The sequence below is a fragment of the Piliocolobus tephrosceles genome, chromosome 10 (assembly GCF_002776525.5).
Source record: "Piliocolobus tephrosceles isolate RC106 chromosome 10, ASM277652v3, whole genome shotgun sequence".
Classification (NCBI taxonomy): domain Eukaryota; kingdom Metazoa; phylum Chordata; class Mammalia; order Primates; family Cercopithecidae; genus Piliocolobus; species Piliocolobus tephrosceles.
In genome coordinates, this window is record NC_045443.1 from 120,132,672 (window position 1) to 120,147,907 (window position 15,236).

At 44.7% G+C, this 15,236-nt stretch overlaps 1 protein-coding gene across 2 annotated transcripts in view; it reads right to left on the reverse strand.

Moving 5' to 3' along the window:
* Window positions 1-15,236, reverse strand: part of CLIP1 (CAP-Gly domain containing linker protein 1) — a 152,810-nt gene that overhangs the window by 89,147 nt on the left and 48,427 nt on the right. For both annotated transcript variants that reach the window (XM_023205381.3, XM_023205388.3), the window contains exons 4-5: window positions 3,921-4,045; window positions 1,680-1,902 (exon numbers count right to left, since the gene is read on the reverse strand). In XM_023205381.3, coding sequence (XP_023061149.2) covers window positions 1,680-1,902; window positions 3,921-4,045 — 348 coding nt within the window. The remainder of the gene's footprint in view (window positions 1-1,679; window positions 1,903-3,920; window positions 4,046-15,236) is intronic.

Consider the following 15,236-nt stretch of genomic DNA (forward strand, 5'->3'; position numbering starts at 1 on the left):
ACCATAAAGACACAAAAATAAGCTGTCTCACAGGTACAGAAACTCATGTCTCTTGTCAATTTTCACTGCATGAGGTGAGCTAAGAGGTACGAGCACCGGTCCAAAAAGTAAGAGGAGAGATTGGTGGGAGCAGGGAGAGCTTGCTATTTCCCAAACAAATGGACACAATTACAAGGTAATAAAAATCACTCCAGAAAGAATTCCTGATCCAGAATAGACCCCTCCATGGAATTGTTCCTAGAACAGCAAAGGAGGCAAGCTGTCAATATCAGAGTTTCCGACCCACATTAAACAAAGCTCTGCCTGAACACAGGGGTTTGGGGTTCTTCTCCATTTCATTGTTCTTGTCATGCTTTTCTCATAAAAGTAATTCATCTGTCTCTGCATGTGCAAATGGAAATGCTCTGAGCAGTACTTATTCTACCTGAACACAGAGGAAGAAAGCCTAGATGGCTGGCGAGGAGCACAGCCCCATGTGAAGATTTCAGTGCCTGTCCCTTCTCTGCCCGACGACGATGGAAGAGCAGGCACCGTGAGATCCCGGGCTAACCACCTCCTCCCCACAGCACCACGCAACATCCTAGCTCCCGGCCTGTGGTTCCCCATCACCCAGCGGAGACCTGAACTCAGTCTGAGGAGAGTCTGATGCCGCCATTTCTAACTTAAACAGTACTTGCCCCACTTCTAGGAAATAAACTTATGGGCAGGGCTTTTGACCCTAATAACACCTTAATAAACAGAATGAGATGTTGCCTATTTTAATGCTAGTGATTCAATTTTTATGCTCTAAACAGGAAAAAGAGGGAGAGAGGGAAAGGGACCGGGAGAAAATGGAAGAAGAGAGTAATCGAAACAGGGCTTTCCTACTATCCTCTTCCGGCTCCAAAAGTTCCCTTTAGTGTCCTCTGGCTCAAGTCAGGGACACTTCAGACACTAAGTGCTTCCAGGAGGTTAGGCTGCATTAATATCAACATCCTACGGACAGACCTTTTCTCAAAACACTAAAATTATTTGAAGTCAAAGAGAAAGACAGGCTGGGAGCGGTAGCTCACACCTGTAAATCCCAACACTTTGGAAGTCCAAGGCAGGAGGATCGCTTGAGCCTAAGAATTCGAGACCAGCCTGGGCAACAGTGAGTCCCTCTCTCTACAAAAAAAAAAAAAAAATTTAAATTAACCAGGCGTGGTGGTGTGCATCGGTAGTCCCAGCTACTGGGGAGGCTGAGGCAGCAGGACGGCTTGAGCCTGGGACGATGAGACTGGGTGACAGAGTGAGACCCTGACCCAAAAGAAAAAAAAAAAAGAGAGAGAGGGAGCGACAGATCTATGGACTTGAAGAAAAGGATCTTGCCAATGTTCCTATCATTTTGTCCTAAAATATTTTCATAGAAAATAATTCGACCCCTGTGTTAGACTAAGCAGTAGTTACACAGATTCACCATGAACACATGCATTTTTAAGCTTTTAAGAATATGAAAGGGACGATTAAAAGCACTTTCTGATTTCAAAAAATGCATTCTTGCTGGGGTTACCTTTTTCAAAACTTACTTGCAAGGACTTTCACAGCAAAAGCTGTGAGCAACATTCAGCACAAGGACAAGCAAAGCAGCAAAGCAGGGGCACTGACACGGGCCTCAGTCATGCCTGGGAAGTGGAGGCAGGTAGAGAAAGGAGACTTACTAGTCCTGTCCGACTGGGCCTGCTGCTCACAGAGGAGGCCACTGAGCTCATGGAGCTGAGGGAAGAGGCAGAAGGGCTGCGCTTCAGGCTGGCGGACGTGGTGGCCATCACTCGCCTCACTGCGTTGGCCTTGGCTTTGGCTGGTGTAGTGGAAGGGAAGCCAATCTTGGTAACTTTGTGGACAGGAGCAAACAAGCCATATTTGGGTTGACACTGAAAATACCTTTGGAGAACAACAACAGTAACAAAAAAATGACTTAATCACAAGAAACAATAACTATAACCAAAATGCTCTCCCAACTTCTAACCTAAGGCGGGATTCCTGGAAATTCCACCACTAAGCTGGGGTTATACACCAGCATGTAGCAGTCACGTGTATGTAGGCTGACTAACAGCTTCAGTGATGGTTTAGAACACACACTGGTGACGATATGATACACAAAGTCAGGTTTACTCACCTGTTGCTGAGACTCTACATAAAGGAAATAAATATTTCCACAACCTATGCTATACAATAAATGTATAGCAGAGGAGTTTAGCAATAGAGCAAGCTCATTTAATAAAACCGTGCCAAACAAAGGGAAAGGAAATCAACAGGCACCTAACTTTGGCAGATCCATTAAAGTAAACAGGAAGAGCTGTGCGTGGTGGCTCACGCCTGTAATCCCAGCACTTTGGGAGGCCGAGGTGGGCAGATCAGGAGGTCAGAAGATCGAGACTATCCTGTCCAACATAGTGAAACCCAGACTCTACTAACAATACAAAAATTAGCTGGGCGTGGTGGTGCGTGCCTGTAATCCCAGCTACTCGGGAGGCTGAGGCAGAGCATCGCTTGAATCTGAGAGTCACAGGTTGTGGTGAGCCCAGATAGCGCCACTGCACTCCAGCCTGACAACAGAGTGAGACTCTGTCTCAAAAAAAAAAAAAGATTCATTGAAAATTTGTAATGTTCGTTTCAATAAAAATATGCAAAAAAAAAAAAAGATAAAGTATTCTGCAAGTACAGCATTGAGAAGGCCCAGAAAAAAGAAAACGGCATTGGAGAAAAAGAAAAGAAAAAAGTAAACATGGAGAAATATTAACTAGTAATATCTGTTTTCGGATTGACATAGGCAATGTCATGACTCTAAAGGATTACAATGCTTTAATATTAAGAAAAGATGGCTTCGTAATCATTGCAGTTCCAAGAGATCTTTATCTCCATGAGTCAAAATTACTGTATGTGGTAGATAAAGCCCTTTTCTCTATAATTAATTTGCTTGTAACCAATTTGTCTATGTTTTAAAAGTAAAATGTTAACTACCACATTTTAATGATCAAGTGAGTCATTAGTGTACTATATACTACTAATAATGCATCATAGACAACACCTGTGCCTTCAAAACATTTTGAAGAAAAGAGTGGAAATTCCTTCTGCATCTGTGTGCATTACTAGACTCCCATCCTGTGTCTGCGAGGCAAGAATGGGGTTATCCAGGCCGGATGCAGTGGCTCACACCTGTAATACCAGCACTTTGGGAGACCAAGGCAGGCGGATCACCTGTGCCCAGGAGCTTGAGACCAGCCTGGACAACACCCCATGTCTACTAAAAATACAAAATTTAGCCAGGCATGGTGGCGCATGCCTGTAATCTCAGCTACTTGGGAGGCTGAGGCAGGAGAATTGCTTGAACCCAGGAGGCGGAGGTTGCATGCAGTGAGCCAACATGGCGCCACTGTACTCCAGCCCAGGCAAGAGAGGGAGGCCCTGTCTCAAAAAAAAAAAAAAAAAAAAAAAAGGGTTATCCTTACAATGGAAGAGGTCCACTTGCTGGTCTGTTCTCCTGCCGCAGGATGGAATTCTCATCAAATATGAAGACACGTTTTGCAGTTCTTTTCCCTAACAAAGGTGGCTACCTTCTACCCCAACCCACACCCCAGATGCCCAGGTACTCTTTCAGAAGTCAACTCCTATTAAAAAGGGAGAGAAGTCAGACAGATAACATAGTATTTGCTTTCTATTTTGAAAAATAAACAGAATGCTTGTTGAGAATCTACTCAGTCATGTATTATTACAGAGACAGTCAAAAGAACAGCCCCAATTTTAGTGTGGGGAAAACAAATCAGCAGATGGGTCTCAGGAAATAAAAGTGCCACTCTTCCGAACACACCTTTCCATGTTATGATACACACTTGGTGAGACTGGCTTGAGCATCGTCACGTACAAGAGTGACACAAGATGTTGCACAACGCCAAACCAACCTTGTTCCAGCAACAGCGCCATCGTTCTTCCCAAGCGGCTCGTCTAACTCCACACCACACCATTCCCCCTTGGCAAAGTCTGTCTCGCCAAGAAACCGGACTACACCAGCCTTAGTGCCACCAACCTGGAAGAAGAGAAGGTTAAAATCAAGAGATGAACGTTACTCTATAGCTTCATCATTTGTGGTTCCAACTAGTAACTAGGTACTACATTCCACCATTTCCACCAGCAACTTCTTTGCTTTAGCTTCTCTTTGACTCTTAACAGTTCTCTTAAAGGAAGTCTGGCAAAGAAACTTACCTGGCTGACTTATATTACCAGAGTGATTTGATGCCTAATATGTTGTAATAATGAGATAGCCAATCTAATATGTAGATATTAAGGCTGTTCACCAAGTTCATTATTCCTTGTCTTAGAAAACACTTTATCTTTTTTTTTTTTTTTTTTTTTTGAGACAGGGTCTCACTCTGTCGTCCAGGCTACAGTGCAGTGGCACGATCATGGCTCACTGCAACTTTGACCTCCTGGGCTCAGGGGATCTCCCCACCTCAGCCTCCTGGGTAGCTGAAACTACAGGTGCACACCACCAAACAGGTTAATTTTTTGTATTTTTTTGGAGACAGGGTTTCGCCATATTGCCCAGGCTGCTCTTGAACTCCTGGGCTCAAGTGATCTGCCTACCTCAGCTTCCCAAAGTGTTGAGATTACAGGTGTGAGCCACGACTCTTGGACCTTATTTTTCTAAAAGAAATGCTCCTGCTTCAAAACAAACTTGTGGCTGGGCACAGTGGTTCATGCCTGTAATCTCAGCACTTTGGGAGGCCCAGGCAGAAGAATTGCTCGAGCCTAGGAGTTCAAGACCAGCCTGGACAACATAAGGAAGACCCTGTCTGTACAAACAATAAAAAAAATCAGCCGGGCACAGTGGTGTGCGCCTGTGGTCCCAGCTACTCAGGACGCTGAGGTGGGAGGACTACTTGAGCCCAAGGGTTTGAGGCTGCAGTGAGCCACAATTCTACCACTGCACTCCAGCCTGGGCGACGGAGTGAGGCTCCACCTCAAAAAAATAAAAAAATAAATAGGCCAGGCACGATGGCTCACGTCTCCCAGCACTTTGGGAGGCCGAGGTGGGTGGATCACTTGAAGTCGGGAGTTTGAGAGCAGCCTGGCCAACATGGTAAAACCCCGTCTCAACTAAAAATACAAAAATCAGCTGGGTGTGGTGGCTCACGCCTATAGTCCCAGCTACTTGGGAGGCTGAGGCACAAGAAAAACTTGAACCAGGGGCGGAGGTTGCAGTGAGCCAAGATCACACCACTGCACTCCAGCCTGGGCGACAGGGCAAGACTGTCTCAAAAAAAGGGACTTCAAAAAATAATTGGCTTGGTATGGAAGTTCATGCCTATAATCCCAGCACTTTGGGAGGCTGAGGTGGGAGGATCATCGGCATCCCCAAGGCTGCAATGAGCCATGATCACACCACTGCACTACAGCCTGGGCAACAGAACAAGAAACTGTTTCAAAAAAATAATAATAATTGACTCTTGCTATTTTCCATAGCGAGGCTCTCTGTTTCTTCACAACTATTAAAATTATCATTCCTAGGCTGGGTACAGTGGCTCAGGTCTGTAATCCCAACACTTTGGGAGGCCAAAGCAGGTGGATCACTTGAGGCCAGGAGTTCAAGACCAGCCTGACCAACATGGTGAAACTCCGTCTCTGCTAAAAATACAAAAATTAGCTGGATGTGGTAGCACACGCCTATAATCCCAGCTACTCAGGTGGCTGAGGCATGAGAATTGCCTGAACCTAGGAGGAGGAGGTTGCAGTGAGCCAAGACTGTGCCACTGTACTCCAGCCTGGGTGACACCATGAGACTTTGTCTCAAAAAAAAAAAGGGGGGGGGGTACTAGTTCTAGACTTGACAAATTTGATCTTTTAATACTCGTTAGTTAGTACCAATACACAAATCGTCACCTATATAAAATTGGCCTTACTGCAGTTGAGTGAAAAGAAAATAAAGAAAGTTGGCTTGAATTTTCTCCTTCCTCCCACACTACACCATTCAGAGCAGCAGTCCAGCCAGCATCATGTGAGCACGACACAGCACATTAGTTAAAGATGATGTAGCCTCTTCAGATAATGTGTTAAATTCTTTGGGGGTGAGTCGAAGTTACTGCCATGACAAGTGTTTTTCCAAGAGACATCTAACAGGCTATAGTCAGTAATTCTCCAAGCAAACCACAAGCTTCACTCAGATCAGCTTTGTAAAAAGTAATCGCAAATAACAAATTAGCAACTATTTCTCTAAATGCAGGTAATATACATGTATCCTGAAAAAAAATCATGTCACAAAGTTTGTCTGAAAGGAATGATTACTAGTTCCTAGAACAGAAAGGTTTTTAATATTTTTTCTCCCACCAAACATGGAACTCTTCACTCATATAACATAAAATGTATTTTTCTTCTGCCTGTAAAAAATCAGTAATTATTCTATAGAGACAGAAAGTCACATGAAGTCCTAAAATCATCAAATGTTTTTCTACTTAATCATTCTACAATCAAAAAACATGTTTATCATTTAAACAGGACTTTATAAAGTTAGGTTTTATTTCTCATGTGTTCCAGACAATGCAGAAAAGTCTAGTACATGCACGTATAGGAAACAGAAGCATTAAGTAATGCACTGACAATAAATAGAAGCCACTATGGTCAAATCATATCTAAGAAATCTATGTTCTAAGACAAGTATCTAAGTGATTAAAGAAAAACATTTTTAATATTGAAACAAAAAACAAGGCCAGGTGCAGTGGCTCATGCCTGTAATCCCACCATTTTGGGAGGCCAAGGCAGGAGGATCATTTGAGGCCAGGAGTTTGAGACTGGCCTGGGCAACACAGTGAGACCCCATCTCTACAAAAATTTAAAAATTAGCCAGGCATGGTGGCATGAGCCTGTGATCCCAGCTACTCAGGCTGCAAGTGAGCTATGATCATGACACTGCATTCCAGCCTGAACAAGACAGTGAGACCCTATCTCAAAAACAAACAAACAAAGAAACTAAAAGATTCCCATGGCAAACACAAACAAGCATAATTCATTCTCTTTACTCTCAGAATGTTAGCATATAACTCCTAACACTGTGGTAAAAGTCACTATTGAAGACAGAATTAATTTAAACTAGAAACAAAAAAAAAACCCCAGCTACTATTTTTATGCTTTAGCAAACCTCAGATTTTTAAGTTATCATTCATTTATTCAATATGTATTTCTTGAGTGTTTGGATCCTTGAAAAACAAAGATAAACAGAATACAGCATTGGCCACTGAGGGAGACAAGACAAGAAGATTCGGACAAGAAATTCCTGTAAAAAGTGTGAAGTGCATCCAGAGGTTTCTACAAAATGCTGTGGGAACAGAAACAAATACCCTTCCTGTAAGCTCCTGTGAAAAATAAAAACACTGATAAATTCCTGCTGGGTTAATGGTGGGTCTACAAACAGGAAACAGAAACAATCCTCTCTGGGCTCTCTCATCTCTTCATTATCCAGCTCTCCGCAAGCCATTTAATCTCACAGTGCCTGAGCGCATAAAGCTATAAAACGTGAGGGGTTGTTTCACAGGAATTTTGTAAGCAGTCTTGTAAGGTGGCTTCTTATCTGCCATATTCCAAGATAAACGGCTTATTTTAAAAAGTAAACATGGGGGTCGGGCGCAGTGACTCACACCTGTAATCCCAGCACTTTGGGAGGCTGAGGCGGGCAGATCACTTGAGGTCAGGAGTTTGAGACCAGCCTGGCTAACATGGAGAAACTCTCTCTCTACTAAAAACACAAAAATTAGTCAGGCGTGGTGGCGGGCGCCTGCAATCCCAGCAACTCAGGAGGCTGAGGCGGGAACATCACTTCGACCCCGGAGGTAGAGGTCGCAGAGACCCAAGATCACACCACTGCATTTCAATTTAAAAAAATAAAATAAAATAAATCAACATGGTTAGCTGGTATTTGCCAAATACAAATGTAGGCCTCACTTAAAACTTAATTGCCTGTGACATGAAAGAGCCAAAGCACTGGTACTTTTTTTTTTTTTTTTGAGACGGAGTTTCGCTTTGTCATCCAGGCTGGAGTCACGTAGCATGATCTCAGCTCACTGCAACCTCCGCCTCCCAGGTTCCAGAGAGTTTCCTGCCTCAGCCTCCCGAGCAGCTGGGATTACAGGCGCCCGCCACCACGGCCGTCTAATATTTTTGTATTTTTAGTGGAGACGGGGTTTCACCATGTTGGCCAGGCTGGTCTCAAACTTCTGACCTCAACTGATTGCACCCACCTTGACCTCCCAAAATGCTAGGATCACAGACGTGAGCCACCACGTCTGGCCACTTTTGATTACCTCAAGTAATATAATTCTCTCCAGTGGAGGGCCAGGCGACCTTCCAGCAACTCCCCTACAGAGAAGGGTAAAATCTTCACTGGCCCTAAGTTGACCTCTGCGTGTCATACTTTACTCTTCCCTTCATGGGTATAAAGTTACGACTGTATTCAAAACCCTCTGATTCTCTCCACACTATTTAATGAGCTCCTACTATGCGCCAGGCACTGTCCTAAGTGTTGTGGGTGTGACAGTGAATGAGACAGAAAGTTTCTGTGCTTTCATGGAGGTTAAATTCTGGTCAGGGAGAAATGGACAATAAACAAGTGAAAAAATGAAAGCCAATTTCAACTGGTGAAGAATGCTATGAAAAAAATAAAACAGGGTAGTGTGATGCTGCCATAGAAGGTGTCTTTAGTTGGGGTGGCCAAGGAAGGGATGCCTGAGGAGGTAACATTCGAGCCACAACTTGAGTGACCACGAGGCACCGGGGACAAAACATCCCAAGCAGAAGAAACAACAAATTCTGAAGTGGGAATGAGTCTGGGAATTCAGAAGCAGCAAAGGGGGCCGGGCACGGTGGCTCATGCCTGTCATTCCAGCACTTTGGGAGGCCAAGGCAGACAGATCATTTGAGGACAGGAATTTGAGACCAGACTGGGCAACATGGTGAAACCCTGTCTCTACTAAAAATACAAAACTCAGCCAGCTGTGGTGGCTCACACCTGTAGTCCTAGCTACTCAGGAGGCTGAGGCACGAGAATTGCTTGAGCCCTGTAGGCAGAGAGTGCAACAAGCCGAAATGGCGCCGCTGCACTCCAGCCTGCGCAACAGAGCAAAACCCATCTCAAAAAAAAAAAGAAAGAAAGAAAGAAAGAAAAGAAACAGCAAAGGGGCCAGTGTAGCCATAGCAGAGTGAGAAAACGGGGTAAGAAGGATAAGAGGTCGAGAGGGTGGGCAGGTCTAGAGAACAAGGGGCACTGCAGGTCCAAGGAAGGAGTTTCGATTTTTTTTAATGCCATGAGGAGCCACATTAGATCACGATGTGTTGGTCTTGGTTGGTGCCACATCTACAACACCTGGAACAACTTCTGGTGCATAGCAGACGCTCAGGATATTTTCTGAATGAACTGCAGAATGTTAAACACAGCCTTTATAAAGCCATCATATTTTCTCTAGACTAAATAAACAGTCCCAGTTACTTTGTTCCTTTTATGACATCATTTTGAGTCTCCCAATCTCTAAGAGGTGACATTAAATAAATCCCCTTAAAAATAAATGTGACAAGAGCAAATGACATATAACAGATACCCTCTCGTAAGTCTAACTCTCCCTAGAACAAACAGGTAAACAAAAGACGCGTAATTATGAATAGACACTTTGGCTAAAAGATGAAGAAGTGATACTTGACTTGCACTTTATGTCTCAGAACTACTTAATCTCCGCTTCTGAAAGACATCTGAGTTTCCACAGGATCCAGACCCCAAGAATATCGAGACACTGGAAAGGGTAGTGCATGCCTGTAGTCCCAGCTACGTGGGAGGCTGGGACAGGAGAATTGTTTGAACCTGGGAGGCGGAGGTTGCAGTGAGCCGAGATCATGCCACTGCATTCCAGCCTGGGCAACAGAGCAAGACTCTGTCTCAAAAAAAAAAAAAAAAAAAAAAAAAAAAATCACCTCTTCTAACCATGAGGGGAGATAAAATACAGAATATTTACTCACCAGAAGCAGTCTTGTATATGGCACCCACTTGACCAAAATACTAGCAAAGTTTGCTTTTTAAATCTACAAAAGATCATACATTACCAAGTGTCTGAGGCTCAAGATATTTTTGTGATTATGCTTAGAGAATTCACAGGGACAATCAAGTTGTTAAGTTAGGAGCTGGGATCCAGTAATAAGACAACACTGGTGCTCAGGACTCAGGCCTGTGTGGTCAAACCTCCCTCTCCCCAAGGCCCAAAGCAGCGGCATGGGCTCCTCAGCACAGAAAAGCTCCAAACTCCCAAGCCCCAACAGCCTACACAAAGTTCTCAAGGCTATACAGATACCAAATTTGGCACCTTTGGGGTTAAGATATTGGCTCAGGTTTACAAAAAGAAACCACTGCCCAATTACTGAGCACCACAGAAAACGCTCCAGACATTGCGAAAATCAAAGCCAACGTTGCAGCCGGGCGCGGTGGCTCAAGCCTGTAATCCCAGCACTTTGGGAGGCCGAGACGGGCGGATCACGAGGTCAGGAGATCAAGACCATCCTGGCTAACACAGTGAAACCCCGTCTCTACTAAAAAATACAAAAAACTAGCCGGGCGAGGTGGCGGGCGCCTGTAGTCCCAGCTACTCGGGAGGCTGAGGCAGGAGAATGGCGTAAACCCGGGAGGCGGAGCTTGCAGTGAGCTGAGATCCGGCCACTGCACTCCAGCGTGGGCCACAGAGTGAGACTCCGTCTCACACAAAAAAAAAAAAAAAAAAAACAAAGCCAACGTTGCAGGCAGACTGGGCGCTACTAAAAAGATTTCAGGCAAGGGAACAGCATCACCAAATTGACATTTTAATTGAACCTCTCTGTAATTGTGCAAAGAATAGAAGTGAGGAGAGACGAGGCAAAAGGCATGGACGGTGCCCCACAAGTCCAGGTAAAGATGATGATGGTCTGACCCGAAGCAGTTAGGGCCACAGGACACAGGTGAGGACGATGCACAGCGAGACCAGAGGCGTGGGATCGGACAGGCAGGTGGACGGTCTCCTGTGTTTCCAAGCCTCAAAAGGAAAACTGGGGAACCTTCTCACAACTGAAAGCAAGGAGCAGGAAGAACACTGACAACAATGACCCGCTAAAACGTGACCCCACTGAGTCTGCTGTGAGCAAACAGGAAAACGCTGCTGAACGCAGCTTCTCTGCAGCAGCATGAGGCGCTCTGTATTTCCCTCCTGGACGATCCTAAAAGGTTATACTGGGTGAAGTTTAGAACTTCTGGGAAACTGAAAAATGAAAAAAAAAAACTTGGCCGGGCGCAGTGGCTCATGCCTGTAAACCCAACACTTTGGGAGGCCAAGGTGTGGGATCATTTGAGGTTGAGAGTTCGAGGCCAGACTGGCCAACATGGTGAAATCCTGTCTCTACGAAAAAAAATTACAGGCCAGGCGTGGTGGCTCACACCTGTAATCCCAACACTTTGGGAGGCCAAGGAGGGCTGATCACCTGAGGTCAGGAGTTCAAGACCAGCCTGACCAACATGGAAAAACCCTGTCTCTATTAAAAATCCAAAATTAGCCAGGCATGGTGGCACATTCAGGTAATTCCAGCTACTCAGGAGGCTGAGACAGGAGAATCGCTTGAATCCGGGAGGCGGAGGTTGCAGTGAGATTGCGCCATTATACTCCAGCCCGGGCGACAAGAGTAAAACCTGGTCTTACAAAAAAAAAAAAATTAGCCGGGTGTGGTGGTGGGTGCCTGTAATCCCAGCTATGCTACTTGGGAAGCTGAGGCAGAAGAATTGCTTGAACTTATGGGGCAGAGGCTACAGTAAACTGAGATCATGCCACTGCACTTCAGCTGGGCAAAAGAGCAAGATTCCATCTTGATTTAAAAATAAAAAAAAAAAAAACTAAAATCAGAGAAAAAAAATACTCAAATCTGCAGCAAACCTCATCGCAAAGGAATTAAGCCAAGTAAAATCCATAGTGTTGGAAGAGATCTCAAGATTCAGCCAAAAGGGCTTTTAACTAAATGTGACTATCTGGAGTCTTTCCAATTGTGGACAATACAAAAGTAGTTGGTGGCAAATCCTGCCACCAACTACTCCATCAGCAGTCAAGACAAATGGATTTCAGGTAAAGAACAACTTCCCCAGAGCACAAACCCCCACCCAAAAAGAGCCCAAGAATTCCTCAAGTCGGCAATGAAGACACACTCAGTGTAAATGCAAGGTCACAACCAGGCTCAGAGGTTTGAGGTTCTAAGTCACCGGTAAGAGGACGGAGAAAAATAGAAGAAATCAAATTATTAGATGCAGCATATACTGCTCGGGTGATGGGTGCACCAAAATCTCACAAATCGCCACTAAAGAACTTACTCATGTTAGCAAACACCACCGGTTCCCCAATAATCTACGGTAACAAAAAAAATTTAATTAAAAAAGTTAACAAGGGCCAGGCGCAGTGGCTCACGCCTATAATCCCAGCACTCTGGGAGGCAGAGGCGGGTGGACTGCCTGAACTCAGGAGTTCACGACTAGCCTGGGCAACATGGCAAAACCCCATCTCTACTAAAAATACAAAGAATTAGCTGGGCGTGGTGGCGCACGTTTGTAGTCCCAGCCACTCCGGAGGCTGAGGCACGAGAATCTCTTGAACCCAGGAGGCAGAGGTTGCACTGAGCCAAGATTGCACCACTGCACTCCAGCCTGGGGGGACAGAGTGAGACTCTGACTCAAAAAAAAAAAAAAAAAAAAAAAGTTAATATGATAAATGAATTTAAAAAAAGAGCTTTAACTACCTTAACAAGGTGAAAAAAAGCACCAGTAAGACTAAAAGAAAAACTTACCAGGAAGGACATATTTGTATACTGTTTGTGGAAACAAAAATAAAGGCTTTTTTGATTGCAATTTGGCAATATCTATTAACAATTTTAAATTATTTATACTCCTTGACTCGAATTTCATTTCTAGGGGAAAAATGGGTGCAATCTAAATGTATATGATTAAATTAGGTATAGTACATCAAAATAGTATAATACCAAACAGCAGCTTATTGTTTTAAATTAAGACCTGTATTTCCTTCCATACAAATGCCCCAAATCTACAGTCTACAGTCTACAAAAGCATATTATTAAAATTGGTCTATATGTAAGACTACACTATGTGTGCCTTTTAATTCTACAAATTAGACAACCCTCACAAAAACAGTGTTCAGCAAATGAAGACAGACACCAAAAAGCACATACTGGATAAATTATAGTTATTTAAGGTTCAAACACAAGCAAAACAAATCTGGTAAATTTTTTTTTAATTCTCAGGAAGATATTTTTCCCCTTTCACAGTATCAAAGACCTGTATAAGAAGTCTTGAGCTCGTGCCTGTAATCCCAGCAGTTTGGGAGGCCAAGGAGGGCACATCACAAGGTCAGGAGCTCGAGACCAGCCTGGCCAATATGGTGAAACCCCGTCTCTATTAAAAATAAAAAAATTAGGCCGGACATGGTGGCTCACGCCTGTAATCCTAGCACTTTGGGAGGCCAAGGCAGGCAGATCACGAGGTCAGAAGATCACGACCATCCTGGCTAACATGGGTGAAACCCCATCTCTACTAAAAACACACACACACAAAAATTAGCAGCCGGGAGCAGTGGCTCACACCTCTAATCCCAGCACTTTGGGAGGCCAAGGCAGGCAGATCACTACGTCAGAAGATCGAGACCATCCTGGCTAACATGGTGAAACCCCGTCTCTACTAAAAATACAAAAAAAAAAAAAAAATTAGCGGCCAGGCAGTGGCTCACGCCTGTAATCCCAGCGCTTTGGGAGGCCGAGGCAAGTGGATCACGAGGCCAGGGGTTCAAGATCAGCCTGACCAACACGGTGAAACCCCGTCTCTACTAAAAATACAAAAATTAGCTAGGCCGGGCGCGGTGGCTCAAGCCTGTAATCCTAGCACTTTGGGAGGCTGAGACGGGCGGATCACGAGGTCAGGAGATTGAGACCACCCTGGCTAGTACGGTGAAACCCCGTCTCTACTAAAGAATACAAAAAACTAGCCGGGCGACAAGGCGGGCACCTGTAGTCCCAGCTACTTGGGAGGCGGAGGCAGGAGAATGGTGTAAACCTGAGAGACGGAGCTTGCAGTGCGCTGAGATCCGGCCACCGCACTCCAGCCTGGGCGACAGAGCCAGACTCCGTCTTAAAAAAAAAAAAAAAAAAATTAGCTAGGCGTGGTGGTGGGCGTCTGTAATCCCAGCTACTCAGGAGGCTGAGGCAGGAGAATTGCTTGAACCCAGGAAGCGGAGGTTGCAGTGAGCCAAGATTGCACCATGCACTCCAGCCTAGGGGACAGAGTGAGACTCCATCTCAAAAAAAGAAAAAAAACATTAGCCAGGGGTGGTGGCAGGCACCTGTAGTCCCAGCTACTTAGGAGGCTGAGGCAGGAGAATGGCATGAACCCAGGAGGTGGAGCTGAGAACGCGCCACTGCAGTCCAGCCTGGGGGACAGAGTGAGACTCCGTCTCAAAAAAATATATAAAAATTAGCTGGGGATGGTGGCACATGCCTGTAGTCCCAGCTACTCAGGAGGCTGAGGCAGGAGAATGGCATGAACCCAGGAGGTGGAGCTTGCAGTGAGCTGAGAACATGCCACTGCACTCCAGCCTGGAGGACAGAGCGAGACTCTGTCTCCAAAAATAAAAAGTAATTAAAAAAAAAAAAAAGAAGTGTTGAGAAGAAGAAAATTCTACCCTAAGATTCTTAGTGTAAGGGCCCTGGGGAGTAGCTCGTAGAAAGATAAAGCTTGTCAGTTCAAATATAAAAAGCTGACAAGTCACCTCCTCATGTATGGTCATGAGCTAAAAATTCAGCACAGAACGCACAGTCCAAGGCATGGAGACAACCATGTTGAAACAGAACAGCTGGGCGTCAGTCAAACTGTCCAAGAACCTGACATCACATCCTAGAAATATCAAATATAGTCTAAATGCAGCACTTCAGCCTTGCTTATAGAGGTTAGGAAACTAAGTTGTTAAATATCTCACTCACTGAGGTCCCAAAGGCAAAGCAGGGACTCAGCTTGTCTTCTTAGCACTATGCTACTCTGCTCTTCTTTAAAAAAAAAAAAAATCACTAAATTCAGAGGTTCTAGAATGTAGAGCACGTAGACCTTATACCTTGCGTTTCCGCTTATTAATCAAACAGTAGCTACTGCACATTTCTTTCCTCTTCCTAAATCTAAACCTCAT